Consider the following 20,276-nt stretch of genomic DNA (forward strand, 5'->3'; position numbering starts at 1 on the left):
AAAGCAATGAATTTTTTTCCCCTGACTAATGGCTTTCCCAGCCATTTCAATTCAGGAATCAACTTGCGTGAAAAAGAGTGTTCCCTATACGATCCTCTCAGTGTTACAATATTTCAAAACACTCAGTTTATAGAAAATTCAATCGAAGTTCTATTTCCTTACCTCCCTCTGGAGTTGTTACTGAGTCATTTTGACTAAGATACATTTTATCTCCAGCTACAAAAGCGACGACATCAAGGACATAGTCTCGGTTGGGCATGAGTAAGTTCTTCATGCGGTAGGATGTGTCGTGTTCGTTAACAGGTACCATAATGGAAACGTTCTTTTGAGTGAATCTCACATAAAGGCTTTGGATGTCCCCACCAGGGGGAAAAACTCCCCAAGATAGATCAGCTGACCATGAATCTAAACTCGACGAGAAGTTCCATGACTCCAAATAGGTCTCTGAGACGAGAGATGACATTTGCTGTCAAAATAGTTCTTACAGTTTCGATTTGCTTTACTTTTGGTCTGTTTGTTTGTTGAATCTGCTTCTCAGTATCTTTGTAAAAGGGTTTTTTTTAATGTTTTTGTTTTTCCAGGTAAAGATAAATGAATGAGTAAGATATGGAAATAATGAAAATAAGTGCAATCCATAAACGAGCGCTCGGCTAATGTCAAAGTGTAATTTTCTGGTGCGGGATATATTTTGTCTTACATAGACTCTTCCAACACAACGCTGAGGGTACTAAGGAAGTCTGAAACATTCATACTCTAGGGAATTAGGAGAAGTGGGTAACCTGTGGTGGGCAAGCAACCCATCTATTATAATTGCGATTTTATGCGGTGGGCAGACTAAATTGATATTTTTCAAGTAATTTTTTGTTGACAAGGTAATTTTCTCAACCATATTGGGAAAAATGCTTCAGATTCAAATAAAAATGTTAAAAATGCGAAATAAACCTTTCCTGATCAATTGCGGGGCACATACCTTCGATCTCGTCGAGTCCATAATACGATGCGTGAAAACCATCATCACGTCTGTAATCTTCTCTTCCTTGGGCAAAGAACTTAACATCTGCTTGGTCGCCGGACACGATAGCATGGAAGTGATCAAAGTGTCTGCATACTAAGGAAGGAGTGCCGCTATCTCCCGTTGAAATGCCAACCCAGTCATTGAACCTAGGGGGGGGAAGGAAGAAAAAGTTTCAGATGATTAATTCATAATTTTATAAATGAATCGTCAGCCAAAATAACAATTGTTTGTCACTAGAAAAGGATAGAGGGAGAATAAAAAAAAGACTAAAATGTAAAATGACGGTTGCGGTAAAAGGCGGATAACACTAGAACCGAGGCAATAAGGAAAAGATGAAAAAAAAAATCTCTACTCTAACCAGGAAGCCTACTCAGCTAGCGCTTATCCCAGTTTCCTTTGCATGGAGTGACTAGAGGTATCACCCCTCCCATCTGGGTATAATGCTATTCCATCGCATTTCATTGAGCTTCCCTGACAACTCGTTGATACGCATTTAAACTTAAGCGAGAAAGAGCTGAATGTAAAAGAATAATGAAGGAAAACATGAAAAATGGACAAAATTAAACGACACAGTAAATTGAAACCGTATGCAACACTTATAGTTTTGAATGTCTGTAATGGTGGAACGAGGCAGGTAGAGCTTCATTTATGAACGAACGACTCCAAAATGGACCAGATTCTCACCCGCATCCTTTATCATGTTCATATTCCACCAGACGGAAATCTTTAAACGTCATCCATATGTTCTTGACCGGTTCACTGACGTTCGGCCTAATAGACCAAAGGCAATTCTGTTTTCCGCCGTATTCACAAGGTTTATTAGGGCTGTCAATTGTCCCATTGACCTCAGTCAGGATGCGTGGTTCCCCGCAACCTTGTAAAAGAAGAAAACCTTAGCTAAGCTGTGACATTTTTAGTGAATTTCGTTGACAATGCTGTTCTCTCCCCACAGTGTTTATTTCATGAGCGCGCGTTAGATATGAGATAAGCCAACGGGGCCGTTAGGGCAGATTTTGCTATAATCACATCATATCCAACAAGCGCAAGTGGAATTATTGTTGATCAAAAACGCCCCACAATATAGATTTTAAAAATATATATTTTTAGTTCCGTTTTAATTTTGAGCTGACGTATACACTTACCATATTTATAGGGCATGGTATGATATGATGGTTCATTACCCAAGATGGCTAAGCAGACGAAAACTCTTGAACTGCACTATCCAATGATCCATTATTTAACAATATAGAATATTAACCAATAAACGAACGGTGAGTGATTACAAATCCAGCTCCATGGCAAGAAAAATGACCGACCACTGTCTATCGCCTGGGGGGGGGGGGGGGTTGACCGGAGGATTTTGATTGTGTCCCAATAAAATTTATTTGTTTCCCTCTCAGCCCCACTTCCAAGGTTCTGGTGTATTTTAAAGATTAACTTTGCTCACTCCCTCCGTTTATATCTGTTAGCGACAACTGATTCCTCTCGATCCCCCCTCCCTAAAATACGTGTGATCCTTCAAAAGGCCTCCCTCCCCCCCGAAGCCTCTGGTATATTTTAGTGACCCCCCCCCCCCAAGGGCGAGCAATTTTCCATACCACCTCCTTTATACTCTGTTAGCGACACCTGATCCCCCTCTGTGCTCCTCTTAAATCCATGTGATCCTACCCCCTCCCCCACCCCCAGGCTTAAACAATGACTAATACCTGGCACTGACAGCATTACTTACTTGCGTAGGTGTCTTTATCAGTGGGTGGTCCATAGCCCTTCGACGTATATCCCTTGAGTTCAAGGCGATACCTTGTTCCAGGACGTAGATTGCACAGCGAGGCATTGAAAGTGGAACCATCTACTGTCACGTTACCCTCATTCCCATCATTCTCAGGATCATGCTCACTACAGGTAGGGATGTACGAGAGGGTATACCCAAGAATTAGACCCCCGCGTTCATTCTCGGATATGGGATCCCATTTGACTTTGACACAGCCCTTTTCATCGGGATAGGCCTCATGTATGTGAGGGCCGGACATTGGCACTGCAATAGGACAAAAAAAGGCTGATTAATAAGGAAACGTTAACACTTTTAAGCACGCACACATTCTAGACCATCTTTGATTTAGCAGACCGTTTTATCCAAGGGTTAATTTTTGTGAAGATAAATGTGAACACATGAAAAGCATCAATTCATTTAAAACAATTAGTGTGTTTCCCCCTTAAATTGCTGTTCATCTTGCAAACATGACATAAACATAGAGCAAAATCACGTGAAATGGATGAGTGATTCATTGCTTCACTGGGGTACAATTCAACTAGGAGGTGTCAGATGATGCTAATTATGATGATGGAGACAACATAATTTCAAACTCGAGGCTACTAACATAACTGTCTTTTCAAAGAAAAGTTTAACATCGATAATGCCTTAGCAATATTTTGAAAATAAGTACCTGACTCATCGGTGGTTGTTGTTGTCTCGTTGCTTTTGTGAGGCCGACCTGACACATCCACAGCTACAACTAATATGCGATATTCATGGTAAGGAATCAGCCCATGTAGCCACAGGGATGAAATGGATGACGTCACAATCCTTCCATTCACATAGTCATGTCTCGTTGTGGAGGCAACGATTACAACATAGACTTCTACTGGCTGATCGATCTCAGAGGTCAACACTGTCCACTCAATTCGCAAACTGTCCTCTGTGATATTCGTAACGCTTACATCCCAGCCACTGACGTGTTGAGCTGACCAGACAAAGAAGAAATTGAGAACAGCAGTCAGAAATTGAGATGAATGTTATTGTATTTATTTTATTTTATCTTTTTTTTTGCGTTTGACGCCTTGTGACCCCTTACATAGTGGCACACTTGGTCACATGACCAGAGAGGCTTCAGTTTCTCTCACACGTGATTTTGCTAGTAATAATTTATAATTTAATGATTATATTGCGCAAATTAACATTTGGATATGATCAAATGCGCATCACAACACTATTTGGGGGACTTGGCCGGACTTCATTAGCATTTTACAATCAATCGAAGGAAACTTATGAAACTTTGCTATTATATACAAGGCTCACCGGATTCATAACTGCCTTGAAGAAAAACATAAGCTCCGTCAAAAGAGACATCGTCAATATGGTGTTGATCTATTTCCACAACCACTTTCGAAGCCTCAAATTCAATTATTTGGGTAGTCCTCTCCCGACAGACATCAGAATGATGAATGTGATCGTCTGGAAACCTCTTGATGTTAACATGTGTTCTAACGAAATAGAAAACATTGTACATAGTGAATCTTGATATCGATATGTCTCCATCCAGGCTAACCTTGCATCCTACTTGGAAATGGCTTTATCGTACGTGAAAGGGTAATGTATCTTTTTGTATTATTTTATTATTTGTTCAATAATTATTTGCTGCACAAGATAATTATTCAAGCAGAACTTTTACTACAAAAGTAAACAGCTGTAACCGAGCCAAGCGACCTATCCAGTGTATCTGATTTATTTTAAAATGCGAAGCATCGTGACGACGCGCAGCTGGGAACGACGGCTTTGGTTAAATAATACGAGTCATCCCGCCCCATCCCTCCACTAACACCCACCCCACCCCCCTCACTAGCACCCGACCCCCCTTGTCATCTTAGCTGCTAACCTGTCTCTGCGTGTTGTATGAACAAAGTGGAAATTGAAGACGATGCTCGTGCTCATTAGAGGCAAGATAATTCGTTTCAAGAAAACAAAAGCATCGGCAGAAAAGACGAGCTCGTCATTAAACGATTAAATATAGAAAATTAAATGGAAAAATGAAACTTACCCACATTTTGCTCCTTTTTCTACATAAGTGTTAATAATGATATGATCTCCCTTGGGGTCACCTTCATTCCCAATTATCCATTCACACCTCCTTTCCTGCGGCTTTGAACCTTTCATAAAATGTAATGTACCAAACATGTCTGTTCTGTTCGAGCCACCATCGCACTCTATTTGAAAACAAGTTAAAAAAAACAACATATTTAAATGATCAATTGTTTGAAAATTACGGGAGATAACTCTCTGCCTTAATTTCCCCACTTAAAAGTTTTCAAATCCAGTAACATAACCGAACTCTTCGGTAAAGACAATATAATGAAGTTAAAAGCATTGGTGACAAATTTGTTTACGTCTTTATTTATCTATTAATTTATTTTTCAAAGGTATCTTTCTGATTATTATTATCATTATTATTATTATTATTATTATTGTTATTATTAGTTGTAGTAGTAGTAGTAGTAGTAGTAGTAGTAGTAGTAGTAGTAGTAGTAGAAGTAGTAGTAGTAGTAATAGTAGTAGTAGCAGCAGTGGTAGTGATATTATCATTATTATTATTATTATTATTATTATTATTGTTATTATTATCATTATTACATCAGGGAGAGGGTAAGGAAGAGATAGAGGAGCGGGTACCACCGTGCTGAAATAAAGCGCCCGCAGCACTCACCGATCCAACATCCTGAGTATAATGGAATCTACAATGTTGTAGTTCAATTTTGTCCTTGGTTCAAATTTTATTTTCCTTTGTTTCAAACTCATTATCATACATTAACATGACCGAGAGCAAAAGAAAAATAAAATTTCAACCAAGTATAAAATTGAACTACAACATATATATACAGATGCCAATTCGAAATCGGAGTTGCGTCTTACCTAAATGAACAAGTTCCCCACATGAAACTCCCACTGTTGCTTCCTCGCTACAGTGATGATCATGATACCCTTCATCGCGGCACTTCAGTAGTGGTGTGTCTTCGCTATCGCATTCAAAGTCTCTAGGTAGGTACGAGTAGTTGCCCCTACCAAACTCAGAGTCACGGAACTCCCACTCCGGATCTGGCAGACCGAGCGTTCGGCACACAGATGTGAAAGCGCGCTCATTAAAATGATGCTTGCAAAGCCTCCACCAGGTATCGTTGAAGTAGATTTCGATTCGCCCCTGGTTATCGCGTCCTCCATCGACAAGTCGCAAGTCACCTACCAAGGAATAGAGGCCAAATCCATTGTTGATATGATCAATACCAGATAGGCCTTATGCAAAGATATTCAATAAAATCCGGTCTCTGACCAGCGTTCTACTAATGCCTGTAAGACCTCTTAACATGGTCTATTGAGCTTGCGAGAAGGCTTTCCTGTTTGGATTTCGCCTTATGGCCCCTTTTCCTAGCAAAGCCGCCTTTAATAACATCGGCAGCCACTTATGGAATATTTTCTTGACATCCCAATCTTAAGCATAGCTTTCTTTTCATTTTTTTTTTCCTCTTTTACTCCCCAGTCTCGCTTTACAAATGAAAGCTGCTGGATATTAACAGGAAAGTGTTTCCACATAATGAAATTAGAAGAAAAGCCACACGAAAACAACAACAAAGAAAGGGGGCAAGGATTCATTAAAATTTTGGTGAAAACTAGGCTTAAATAACACGTACAGTAATCAATTCCTTACTGTGATTATTATTGGTATTATTATTTTTTTCTTATATATTAATGCCTGGATTGTGCGATTTAGTCGACGTTGATGCTACCGTTCCAGTCTTTTCGGAAACAGTAAGAGGCTGTTTTTTTTTTTCTTCTTCTTCTTTTCTTTTTTTTTTTTTTTTGATGGAATTACATTTTATTTTGTGCATCTTGAGATGTTCGTCCTGAATTTTTCAAGTTCTTCTATTTACCATCTGTTTCAGTCGTACACATTCTAATTTTCGTGTTTTTCCATCATCACTTTAACGTATCGTTGTTTCTCCTGCGTTGAAGGTAACTTAACCCTTTGCATTCACAATCTTATGTAGCTAATTTTTCTTTTTTAACAGAAACAACAGGAATTCAAACCCCCCTTCCCCTCTTCACCACCCCAGGGAAAAATTCACCACAACTTAGGACCTCTATCTACATGTAATACAAATTGATGGACATAAAAGGTGTCTGGGGCTAGAAAAACTGTAACAAGGTAAGTGTTTATAAGCTTAATCTTGAACAGGGATTTTAGCAAATGAATTTTTTTTTGAGGTGGTTTACGAGTATTTTAGCCTACCCATCGCCACTCCCAAACACTTAAGAGGAACCCTAAACCCGCTAGAAGTACATGGACAACTGGTAATATGATGAATGCTGAGTACATTTCTGCATGCTTGTTAACTCACCCTCTGTTAGACTGGCTGCCACAGGACTTATCACTGCGAAAAGACAAAAGCATTAATGATTAAAATGTAAATTGAAGAATTAGCTATGCCTCATAAATAACTTTGAGCTATCATGAGAGAGGTAGAGGATTTCTCAAATCATCCGCGCACGAGTGTCACTGGTTACTTTTAATGTAGGTCTGTATTGTGAGACAGTTTAAATTATTCTCCTTGCTTGGCCCACGCTCAAATTTTGGTCGTAAGGGCATTTTTACAACGCTTGATTACGAGGGGATAGAGTTTGATCCTCTCCTAAGAAAATTTTAAAATGATAACCTTGAAAACTGAAGATTCTTGTTTAATAATCTCGTGCACGAGATTATTAAAGTGCTACTGAAACGTAATTTCCATATCCGAGATTTTTGCAACAGAATAGAGTTTGAACGTTATTTGCAAACGCTGTGTACTTTTTTTGGGCCAACGCATACCGGAAAGTACATTTTTAACAATTCGAAGTTGACCGGCTGAGATCAAAATTGGCGGCCATCGTGGCGCGGCCAAAACAGCCCTGTGACGTCACTGGTTGTGTACTTCTGTGAAAGAAGGGTAAAAGCATGGAGTGTGGCTTGCATGTTGGGAAGCCGAAAAAGAGGATTTCGGGCAAAATGCCATCCTCGTCTTCTTCATCGGCGGCCATATCGGTATCTTGGCTATCTGCGAGAGGTTCGCCTGGATAGGAAGCAAAATTCCCGACTGATACCGACAACGAATCTCTACTAGTCTATTTAGTTAATCGGCAACTGACGAGATCCACAAGATTAGGATCGAAACCGCGGTCTTGCCTGACCATCTACAGAAAATTTCGAAAGACATTATAACGGCAGATGGGCTACTAAACGCCCCGGACCAAAGCAATGCCATTCAGAGAATGAAGAAAACATGGAAGCCTCATACGACACCGCCACTGAAGATGATCTACTCGGCAAGTCTGAGGATAACGAACAAATCCCTCTGTACAAAATGCCCAGCAGAACATGCCCAGAATCGCTACAGTATAGGGCGAGGGCCAAAATAAGAGCAGACGAGGATTTAAAAAATGAGATAAAGCAAATCCTTAACAACGCGGAGCAATAAACAGTAAAGGCGATCATGTGCTTCTATGAACGTGAAATCGGTCGTTTTAATACCGAAATAAAGAAAAGAAAAGGAGCCAAAACGGCTGGAACACTGAACACTAAGAACTGTAGTACGATCGAATCAGCGCGCGTGGCGCAAGCAGAAAGCAATCAAGACAACTTAACGATCGAGACAGTAAAAAAAAATGGCTGTACATCTACGAAGGCGAACGATTCGAAAAAGACGCAATCCCTGATGTGCGTACTCAGTGCCACACAAAAAGCAAATTCTCATGAAAAACTGGCATTTAATAGAAACACAACCACTACTGAGCGAACTATACAAAAATCCGCCGCTCGTATTTTACAAAAGAGGGCTGTCGCTCAAAGACATACTCGTGAGGGCTAAACTTTGAATAGGCTACTCTAAACACACGCTGGGGAGTCGTGTAGGCCTGTCAACCCCATTTTACGGCACCATCTTCCTCTTCGCTACTGGAGACAACTTCGCTTCGTTCAGAAGAAGATTCACTCGACAAAACTTCAATATCTGCCATCTCCTTCGCCCACGAATACAAACAAACAGTGAGTGAAATAAACCATGCTATCGGAGTGAACACAACCAGTGACGTCATCAATCCATTTCGCTCGGTACCAGAGCCCGGACATGGTTTTGTGTAAAATTGTTGATTTGAACAGTTAAAAAAGATATCTTCCGCCTCATTTTGGCCAAAGCAAATTATCTCATGATGATCACCATATTCAAAACTACAAGTTAGAGCAAAAATTTCAGATACGAAAATTTCGTTTCAGTAGCACTTTAAACAAGAAAATCGTATGATTCTCATACCCGACGAAAACCTATTTCTCTAGTGCAGTTTATTCAACATGGATGGAGTCTCGCTAATTCATTGTTTATCTTTTTTTTCTTCAGCTTTTACCTTAACTATTTGCCGGGGGGGGGTACTCTCTTATAAGGGCTTAATGGGGACGTGCGGCCAGCCAGGGTATGTTTTTCGAGATTTTTGTCTTAAACAGGGTATCGAATTTATCCTTTTTTGTCTTAATCAGGGTATCGATTTATCAATTTTTGTCTTAAACAGGATATCTTTTCTTGGAAGATAAACAGCAAAATTTTTACAAGCTCTAATTTTAATTAATATTGAATTCCATTGATTTTGGCATTGATACAAGGCACATTAAATGTCTTAAATAGGGTATCAAAAATCGGAATTCTGTCTTAATCAGGATAGGAAAATCAGCGATATTTGTCTTAAACAGGGTCAGGGAATATATCGAGGAACCAGGAATATATCGAGTACCCCCCCGGGACTATTTGCTATGAAATCATTACTGACAACAAAATAAACATCATCTAAAACACATACAGCATGTTCATGCAAAAGACGGAAGTCGGACGTCATTATAAATCATTTCTTGGGAATCTCGAGTGCCACCTTACACAGATAAAACAGGAAACTTTCAGTTCAACAAGAAAGACGAAAATAATCAACTGATAACATTATTTGCATTTGTATTCTGTATCAATCTGTCGCCTCGTTTTTCCTTGGTCTGTCAGTTGTTACATATTTGGTGACTGTATTTGGTGACTGTATTTGGTGACGCCACTTCAAACCTTTTTTGACTAAAAGGTAATTTTCTATGTCGTCAGTAATGGTTTCAGATATCCTGACATGCCCCCTTGAAAAGTTTAATAAGAAATCGGAAACCAATCTTAAAAGGAGCATTGCTCTTTTGGCTGTTCGACCCTTTTTCGCGTGGCACACTCCAACAGGGTCGTGCATGCACGTAGGCACGTGTGATATTAGGCACGTGTGATATTAGGCACGTACAACCGAAAGATGTTATCGATGGACACCCGCCTGCATGTAAGAAGCTGATAGAAAGCTTGATTGACAGCTACCTGTCATTATCTGTACGCTGCAGTGCCATTGGGAAAATACTTAATAACGTACATTACAAACATTACGTCATTACGTTCCCAATTGACATTTCGGATATTTAGCCTAAATTTTACAATCCATCTTAATCCTTGTCATACTCATCTATTCTCGTTCTACCACGTATATTTTTACTTCCTGATGATTGCCTTCTCTTCATCAAATTCTACCTCTATTTCACGGAAATTTTCAGCACTACTATAATGACTCATTGAAAGATGGCACTGTTCTTAAGCTACAGTTTTAAGGTCATTTTGATATCTTAACCATTTTCTAGACTTCAAGTTCAAGGGACAGCGAATGGTACAATGAGAGACTCATGAGAGACCAAGACACCTATCTGAAAGACCGAGAGCGACACTAAAAAATTCTAAGCACTCAGCTTCTCATTATTACCGTTGTTTTTCTCAGATTATTACAAGATACTACTAATACCAATAAAATGATGGGTTCACTATTTTGAACAGTTTATAACAGTTTGAACAATTGCTTTTCTCAGGCTATTGTAAGATAATACTAATACCAATAAAATGATGGGTTCAACATCTTGAACAGTTTATAACAGTTTGAACCGTTGCTTTTCTCAGGTTATTGTAAGATACTACTAATACCAATAAAATGATGGGTTCAACACCTTGAAAAGTTTTGAGTTTGTTTTGACCACATAACAGTTTGTACGTTCCAACACTAGGAAAGGAAAACAATTATGAACAGATTTCCACCTGTAAACTACTCTTCTCTACACCACCCCTACGCTACAGCAACAACCATGAAAGCTCAAAGGAAAGATATGGAAATTTTTGCCGACTGAATGAAATGAACCTATCAAATTCCAGTGGAAACTGGCTCTTTATATCGATACGAGGTATCTAAACAATTGAAACAGAACGGTTTCGACATCAAAACGAATATTTATAAAAGAATTTGAAAGCTCCTAAACATTTATACAATTATACGGCGAATAATTGTTAATTAAGAACAGAACTTTGTCAAGACTTAAAACTAATGATGAAGACTCAAAAAGAATTCAAAATGTTTTTCGAAAGCAGACTCAAAGCTAAGACAAACTACCTACAAAATAAAAGTTATAAGAAAAATCATTTTAACACGGTCCGTTAAAGATGAAAGCTCAAAGAAGACCTAGCATGTTCAGGTTTCGAATTCAAACTTGAAGCCTTATGAAGTCCTTTGGTTTCTAAATATGTCATGATTTAACCGTTGTTGGAAATAACGAAGCCAGTTCAAGAGGTTGTGATAATGTTGACGGTTTTAAATGTGTCCTAGCATGTATATTCATAAGCAAACTCTAAACTGCAAAACAGGCAGCAATTGGATCATTTCAATACCATCATTTCTGTATATTGCCAACCAAGCCTGATTAATATTTTTAGGACGATGTTTTCATCATAAAAGCTTAACCGCATGTAAGAATGTATGCTCAGAGTGCGGGTTACGAACTATGTTAGCCAACATTTCTAATTGAGGAGAGTTTATCAGCAATGAAAGCCAGCCACAAATACATACTTATACCTGTCATTCCAGGCCAAAAGAATATGAATTGAATGGACAGCTGCTGAAGAATTGTAAATGTCATAACCCCCGCTCGCATGATGACGGAATCCCAGAAAATTACATCTCTTAAACAGCCATCGACTTTCATGGTTGAATGCACTCTCCAACGCGTTTTGTTTAATTTTCCTACTTTGCATTTAATGAGCTTGTGACAGTGCTTTGACATGCAATAGACTATATGTGATAATTGCGTTGGTTTTATAAATTGTTAAATCTGTAAGAAATTCTTCCTTAAAGACTAGTAGAGAGATCCTTTAACAAAACGAACTGATGAACTAAGCTCTTTCTATCGGTCAGATATTGTGATACTTTTCTACACACAAGAGCTAGTGCGGTCTGTAGATTCCGCTATGCCATCAAAGTGTACGTAGGATGTGACAAAATCGATTAAAGAAGCTATTTCATGGCTCATGCGTCTGGTGACGTTTAGCCTAGGCTTTTCTAGCTGGTGATTTGCAAAACCTGGTGGCTTTAACATCCTTTAACTTGATTCATTTTCAGCTAAATCTCTCTACATTTGATTTTTATCTACACCTCCTTGAAGAATGTTGTCATGGGAAAAAGCCAAAACATGTAAAGGAAACGGCCAAATAAGAACTTATTAGCATAAAAGATTACCCCATACGGCTATGTGCACGGAATCCGAACAATTCTAAAAAAGAGCTGAACGATTCTTTTCTTCTTTCAAAATTCTTGAGAGTGTCAGGTGTTATTAAAAGATTTCACATAATTGCACAATTTTAAAAAAAATTTATATGCCAAAACATGCAATCACTAATTAACTTGACTTTAGCTTTTTCCGTTTTTCTTTTTGTTTATTTCTACAAGGTTATTGCAGTCACGTGTATCATGTCAAAATTATTTTTTTTGTTTCCATAACGTTTAGGGCAGATTTGCATAGAGCGGAATAAATGGACCAGGCAAAATTTCGTGACGATGTCCTTCCATCAATCAACTTTAGTTTCTTTGCAAAACAAAGCTACTTTATCGACAAATTAGCATAAAACATACACACAAAAGCTCTGATTCGATTTAGCAACAGCGTCTAAACAAATTACTCAAACCATTACAAGAATATCCGATAGAATCTAATCTAGCTTTGAAATGAAGGGAACCATGTTTAATGGCGTCTTCTTGTATGGCAACACTCTAAATTCACGGAGGCATACTTTTGAAAACCATGTCTTGTCTGACCATAGTAAAGTGTTAGCCTTTTATTTGAATAACGAAACATTATTTAAATCTTTTCATAAGCGGGTTGGCAATTCACATAACGGCTAAGTTTGATTATCAACTACACGTGAAAACCTTTACTCAATACCAAAAATACAGGGCAAAATGCTGAACTCAGTTAAATTCTCTAAACATTGTGGAATGTTAAAACAATGCAGATACAGTAAGAGGATCTTGGAATTTCAAAATTTTCACCGAGATTTTGTCGCACTCATCGTAAACATTAGAAAATGAAGACTTACTCGACAAATCATAAACAGGAATGATTTCGGTTTACGAAAACGTAAGTCGGTCTCACGTGATTAGCATCCAGAAAGTTTCTATACATGTTATGTAACCTTCTCGTAGGCGTTTCCATACTATCTAAACTATTGCTGAGTATGCATAAGCTACAAGAGCTGTCTAATCTGTTATCACAATGCTATAGAGTATTCTTTAAGTAGTCTTAATTCAGTGTTCGAAATTCAAACCCAGTTTTCGGTTTCTTTTTTGACTCGCTTCCTCGTGGGAAACGATAGGGCCTTTTATTGTTTTAGAGGAAACCTTCAAACTCCACAAATGTTAATACTTAACCTAAAATGATGATCACATATCAAGGAACTGTGCCTTCACAGTACCAGCATGGACGATTCCGAAATTGACTCGATTTATGTAAAACCATAACCAAGTTTATGCTGCAGATACAAAAAGTTTAAATCTTTTACTGCATTGGAAAACGTTCTAAAACAATGTTGTCTCCCTAAGAAACCAGGTGTTAACGACTAAATCCCAAGCGCTGAGGGTATGACACGCTACATCCTCCAATCATGCTTTTAAATCAATTTCGACGTTTCTTATGGTTTCTGCGAAGGCGAGGACAACTCTAGCTACTTGAGTGTTCTTTAAACTTTCCAAGCGCGTCCATACCTCGATTTAACCACAGCTAAAAGCACGCACCAATTCTGTAATATCATATTCGACACATTGTTCTCGTTTGAGTGCTGTTTTATCGAAAATCTTGACTCAAAATTTGTTTCTTTGAACAAGTTGTTCATAAAAATTTTCTTCTTTTAAAGAAAAATAAGGGCAAGCACTGGTGGCTCCTTAGCTTTATAAAAGTCAAGGATCCGAAAAAGGGTTTTGATTTTCAAAATGGTCTTAATATCTCCTTTCACGGTGTATTTCCTGGGGATGGACTCTTAGTTATTCTGACGATCGTAGTGATAAAGGTAAAAGAAGACCAGATGTCCTACTTTCCTCAATTGACAGACAGAAAGTTTGGCAACAGGAACTCGAGGCTAATTGGACGAGAAATTTACAGTAAAATGCAATCGCACACGTAATTTTAACGTCACGGGGCGTAGCGATATGGGTTCTTTGCAAGACAATGAAAAAATTCTGTTGAACAAAGCTACATCATTGACTAATGAGTATAAAACGTTCATATCATCCGAAACGTTTCTCCACACATGTTATATAACCTGTTTTATCGTTTATCGCAATCCTTCAGAGTAATCTATTGGTAGTCTAAATTCAGTGTTCCAAATTGTTATTTGTTGACGCCATAATTTTCAAACCTCGCTTCCCATGGGAAAAGATTCGGCCTTTTATTGTTTTAGAGGAAACCTTCAAACTCTATACTATAATTGTTTATTCTTGAACTAAAATGACGATTACGTAACGAGGAACGTGCCTATAAGCGGTACCAGCATGGTCGATTACGAACTCTACTCGATTTATGTAAGACCATGACCAAGTTTAAGCTGCAGATAAAAGTTTATATCTTTAACTACATTCAGTCACGGTTTTAATACATTGTCGACGTCTCCCTTAGTTAGTAACCAAGTGTTAAAGACTAAATCCCAAGGGCTGAAGGTATGACACGCTACAACCAAAACTTCAAGCATTTGAATCGATTTAGTTGAATTCCTGACTTTTACTTCAGCTTTTTATGATCGAGTTTAACTCAGTGTAAAACACTCCCTGTTGCTCAGACAAACGTTACAAAAAAGACAGTTTTTTATTGCATTAAAAGTGGGCTGCAATCGCACACGTCATTTTAACGTCACGGTGCGTATTTAGACCAAGATTGGCTTGACAAGGATTACCTTTGACAAGCAGATGCTATTTTACAATAGACGCTTAGCTGTAAAAGTAAATTGTTTTGTAAATTGTTGTCCTTGTCATGTTGAATCTGGCGTTCTTGGTATAAAAGAACTTAAGATAAATCTCTCTTAAAACGTGCTCTCAAGATCATAGCACCTACGTATTCCGAAGCCCTTCAATTCCTAGATTTAAGAACATTAGACGAGAGACGTAGTGAACTCTGTGTTAAAACTTGAAAAGATCTCAAGAGGAGGACCTCTCATTAAACATCTCCCAATCAAGAGACAGTGCATGCGCATGCGTCACTATCAAACGAGATTCGTTAACAAAATATACATTAACTAAATGCAGGACTGAAAGATTGCGCCGCAGTTTTTTCCGAAGTACTAGTTTAGCTCTCAACAGTCAATAGATTTTTAGACCACATACCTATACATATATTTTGACTTGTATAAGCATATATTCATTTGTAATTTTAATATAAAATTTATTGCAACTCAGTCCTTTATTGCTTAACCGTATGTAATTTTTATAGTTGTACATTTGTAACCACATTGCAATTCAGATTAAATGCGATGATGGTGGAATTAAACTCCTTTTATTATTATTATTATCATTACGTCTCTCTTGTTTTGAAATGATTTGAACTGCCTTTGAGAATAGACCGAGAAAGATCAGACAATTTCTGGTCAAAAGAGAATAAAGAACAGGTCCTCATTTGCAGCCAGCCACAAGCTTGATTCCTTTTTTTTAAGTCTAAATGTTCAAAAAAGCAAGGCTCCTTTGCCAACGAATAATTTCAATGAAGCTGACCGGACTAAAGATCAGTTTGCTCTGACCTCTCTTCCGAGGCCTGCGTAGAAGAGATTGAATTAGACCAGTTTTAACAAGAAGGAGGGATACACTTCCCTAAACTTCTACTGTCGTATAGCCACTCTCTGAGTGCTTTACAACATCACAGAACACATTTTTGGATTCTTCTAGAACTTAAAACGATATAAAAGCCAAACAATGCAGGATACAATCTGAAAAATGTGCAGCATAGTAACTTAAGGTGTTTTCTGAAGTCTTGGATTGTGAAAGGGTTCTTTCTAGTGTCTGCTGCGCATCAGCGTTAAACATGCCTACAGAATACATGTCTGCCTCAAGACCTTTAAGTGAAGCCGCATTAGGACAAAATTGGGACTTTGGCTTTAGCCTACTTAATAAAGGGTGTTCGCTTGATATTGAATTCGTTTATAAAGGTTTTAGTGTCCGAGCAAGATCTCACTATATTGATTGCCTAAACAATTGAACCATCAACTTAAAAACATGGCAAAGTTTCTGGCTACATCTAATAAGAGAGTGTGATAAGGGAAAAAATGAGATTTGAAGGAAGTTTTAATCCTAAATATCTTCTTTATAGGCATTACACAATTTTTTGCTTTGCTGTTGACAAAAGGGTCGAGCAAGATAGCAAGAAAAATATGAATTACGTAATCAACATTAGTTGTGGTGAAACGAAAAAAATATCTTGATTTATGGTAAAAAAAAAAAAAAGCAACAACAACAAAAACAACAAACGCATCCAAAAGAGAGATTTCTTCAAGTCTCCCGGAGTCCACTCACACAAAGAGCCCAGTATTCGCTAGAGTAATTTTGTTATTTACAGCAAAGGCGATTCAGATGGTCGATAAAACACATAATTAGAATAGATTGACTCAAAAAAAGAATTCATTTTGACATCAATCCCTTTTAAGAAACAGGATTCACCTAAAGAAAAAAGAAAAAGCTCCGCGCTCAGTTAGACTTGGCCGAGTCCAAATACATACAACCAAAGAGATTGCTTTGAGTCAGAGAGAAAGCAGAGCCACAGATCACCCCATGCAGATAAGTATATTTTTCCCGAGGTCTCCAGCTTGGGTACTTTAGGAATGTAAAGGAAACTGGAATAGACTCAATTATGAAATGTTATGGGATAGAGGTCGAAATATTTAACTTGCATATAAAATCATCCTTGCGTTTGATGACTATGATTGATTTTCGATAGACAACAAGTATAATTTTTTGATGCTAGCTCCCAAGTTCACCTTGGGAATTGCGGAAAACGTTTGACACCGAGTAGAAACCGAAAGGTGAAATATTACCTAAAACTGAAATGAAATCGCGAGACTTCATCTCCCTCGTTTTCGTTCCAGAGTTGAGCTCAAAGAGAGATGAAAACGCGGGCGGCCGCATTTTCGTTTAGGATATACTATGTTATCGAGGAGATCACCCAAATAATTGATATTAAAACTCCTTAGCAACAAGAAGACACAATTATACTTCTCACCATTTCCTCCTATATGCAGCTAGCCTAAATCAAATCATTTATCTTTTTTGTCTTTGGTTCATTTTAACATAGTTAGTAGAGTCCCCCTCTACTAACTATGATTTTAATTCTCCATCATTTATTAAAAATTAAAATTACGTGGGAATTAACCTCCAAGTTGATCTGACTGGAACCCAGATCTAAAACATTTGTCTCTATGTCTGTGGATAGCCACTGAATAACTACTGACTAGAGATTATTTTGCAAAACAAGCAACCCTTACCTTGGAATGAAAAACAGCACGCAAGAAGCCCCACATGAATTGAGAATCCATGGAAAGACATTGCAGCTCGCGCACGCAACCCGTCTATAATTTGACAAAGAACACTAAATATGTTGCCAAGAGACTGAAAAGTTTGCATTTATCATGCGGCGGAAATCAACGTCATCTAGCACTTAGAAACAATGGCAAGCATCAATTTTCCAAAAGTTCTGTACATTTAAAATGCAGAGATATTGACCGCCCGGAGAGACAATGTGATAAATAAAAAAGGCTGTTATGAAATAAAGCCTAATTTTGTCATGCATTTTTCACATAAGTTATTTATCATTCGCTTTCTTCTGTGTATTCTTTTGTACTGGTATGCTTACAAATCAGGGAAAATTTAATTTTTGTATGAATAAATCAGTTTTGTTCCTCGAATGTACCGTGGTACAAACATCGTAGCCGTAGAATTAAGCGGGTGCTTCATTACAGGTCATGGTTTCTGCATCATGCACAATCTGTGTCGCTGTTTTCCATCGTCACCCATCCTCATTTCCTCTTTTGTTCCTTTACCATAATTATTTTAATTACCCATTCTGTTTTCAAGGCAGTAAAGTAAAATATAGAGACGAGCTTCTTAAACCATAGCACATGTTGCTGCTAAGTGTAGGGATCTCTAGTAAGTGCCTTAGGCAAACATTACTTCAGTCGGTGAATTTTCGTTCAATTTTATTATTTCAGCACAGTTAGCACATTTTTAGCCTGTAGAAATTCTACAGCGAGGTGCAAATTCTTTAGCTTTACGTCTTCGTCTAAATGTGGCGAATTACCACTCCCCGTACAGAGGCATCACATGTATGCATTGTGATGTTTTTCGCCCTGCAAGACGATTAATATTAACAGATAATGAAAATTAAGATTGATTTGAAGAGTGAGCAAAGTATTACTAGATTACTTACGTGTTTGCTTGTAAAAAAAAAAAATTTGATTTACGCCATCCGATAGGGTACGTAGGATGAAATTCTCAGTTTCTATGTGAGCCGCAGGACATTTCTAAAAATAAGAAACATTGCAAACTCTCAGCGAGTTTGTGCTAAGTTTAGAATTATTTACATGACAACCACTAGTCGGTGGGTGTCTTAAAGAAGAGAAAACATTGAATCTTACATGTAAACAAAATGTCGACATTTTGCACCTCGCTGTAGAATTTCTATAGGCTAAAAATGTATTAACTGTGCTGAAATAATAAAATTAATCTGTGTCGCTGTTTTCCATCGTCACCCATCCTCATTTCCTCTTTTGTTCCTTTACCATAATTATTTTAACTACCCATTCTGTTTTCGAGATCTAGTGTTCCGACTGCGAAGCCTCCTACATCGGAGAGAATGACAGAAAACTAACAAAACTGAGTGAACAAAAGCGACGGAAGAGAAAAGGAATGCCAGTCAAAGCAGTCACATCACCGAACATCATGGACTTACGACTCAACACGATGCCCAAAACAACAATACAAACAATTTTCGGCGACTGATTCTGAAAAGCTGGTTCACTAACTTAGAACAGACTTCCCCCAACAGGTGTCAACAACTACCGGCACCATCACGACATCTACATCATAAGCGAACCGATCAGAATGACCTAAGATTTCCGAAGGGTCGAAAGCGACCAATCACGATCGACTAACGCAATGAAGAAATTGACCAATCAGTTTACGCAAACCGGATTGACAACAACTACTTTGAAAACGCGCAAGGCGTATTGAGTTTCAAAGTCGATTTGTAATGTTGTCGGCCTAAAACTGCTTCCTAATCGGAAACCATCAATGGAAAGCAGGACAACAATGGTCGACTAGTGTTTTGAGAAAAAAAGAGTTCTACAAAGAAATACCGTCATTGCTGTGCGAAGCCGTCTTGGCTTCAAATGACCAACTTTAAAAACGCACACACGTGCTCGGTTTCTAAGTTGGTTTTGTAATGCTGTCGGATAGGGTCTAAAAGTACTTACGAGTGACCACGAGTGACCACGAGTGACCACGAGTGACCACGAGTGACCACGAGTGACCACGAGTGAGATTAAATCAAAATATCTCAGTTTTGTTACTATGACGTCATTACGGAATCATTTTCGCTTAATTTCGTGAAATAATGACTTACTCACGAAAACTGAAGTTATTCACTATATAAATGCATAGCGGACGATTTGAAAAACATGAAAAACAGATGCGATAATATTTAAAAACTTGCAGTCTGGACTATACATTACAGATTGCACAGTTACGATAGGTTGAAAACAAAAACGATTTTAAGAATAGTCATAAATATCACATGACCATTTTTATTTGGCTCTATTTTAACAACCCAATGATATCAATGATCAACCCTTCACTTTGGAAAATTCCATTCAACTTTCAAATGTACTGCCGACGTGATGTCTGGACAAGTATTTCATTGGGTTTTGCGTCGTAAACTCACTACTCCTAGCGTTAAAGTAATAGTCCGGCTATTTTCTTAGCTTATATATCGCTTGGGTCGTGAACAATTCGTATGAATATAGGTTTATCATGACAAATTTTTATTACACCTAACCTCTCCGTATG

The 20,276-nt window shown here is 38.1% G+C and overlaps 1 protein-coding gene across 1 annotated transcript in view; it reads right to left on the reverse strand.

Annotated features, from left to right (window-relative positions):
- Positions 1–11,897, reverse strand: part of LOC111338572 (uncharacterized) — a 64,811-nt gene extending 52,914 nt beyond the window's left edge. The window contains exons 1-10 of the mRNA XM_088762625.1: positions 11,766–11,897; positions 7,181–7,213; positions 5,700–6,023; positions 4,831–4,996; positions 4,092–4,276; positions 3,460–3,756; positions 2,745–3,050; positions 1,700–1,889; positions 971–1,161; positions 163–444 (exon numbers count right to left, since the gene is read on the reverse strand). Of these exons, the coding sequence (XP_088618751.1) occupies positions 163–444; positions 971–1,161; positions 1,700–1,889; positions 2,745–3,050; positions 3,460–3,756; positions 4,092–4,276; positions 4,831–4,996; positions 5,700–6,023; positions 7,181–7,213; positions 11,766–11,895 (2,104 nt within the window). The 5' untranslated portion in view covers positions 11,896–11,897. The remainder of the gene's footprint in view (positions 1–162; positions 445–970; positions 1,162–1,699; positions 1,890–2,744; positions 3,051–3,459; positions 3,757–4,091; positions 4,277–4,830; positions 4,997–5,699; positions 6,024–7,180; positions 7,214–11,765) is intronic.
- Between the last annotated feature and the right edge of the window lie 8,379 nt (positions 11,898–20,276).

Source organism: Stylophora pistillata, chromosome 6 (genome assembly GCF_964205215.1).
Source record: "Stylophora pistillata chromosome 6, jaStyPist1.2, whole genome shotgun sequence".
NCBI classification, from domain to species: domain Eukaryota; kingdom Metazoa; phylum Cnidaria; class Anthozoa; order Scleractinia; family Pocilloporidae; genus Stylophora; species Stylophora pistillata.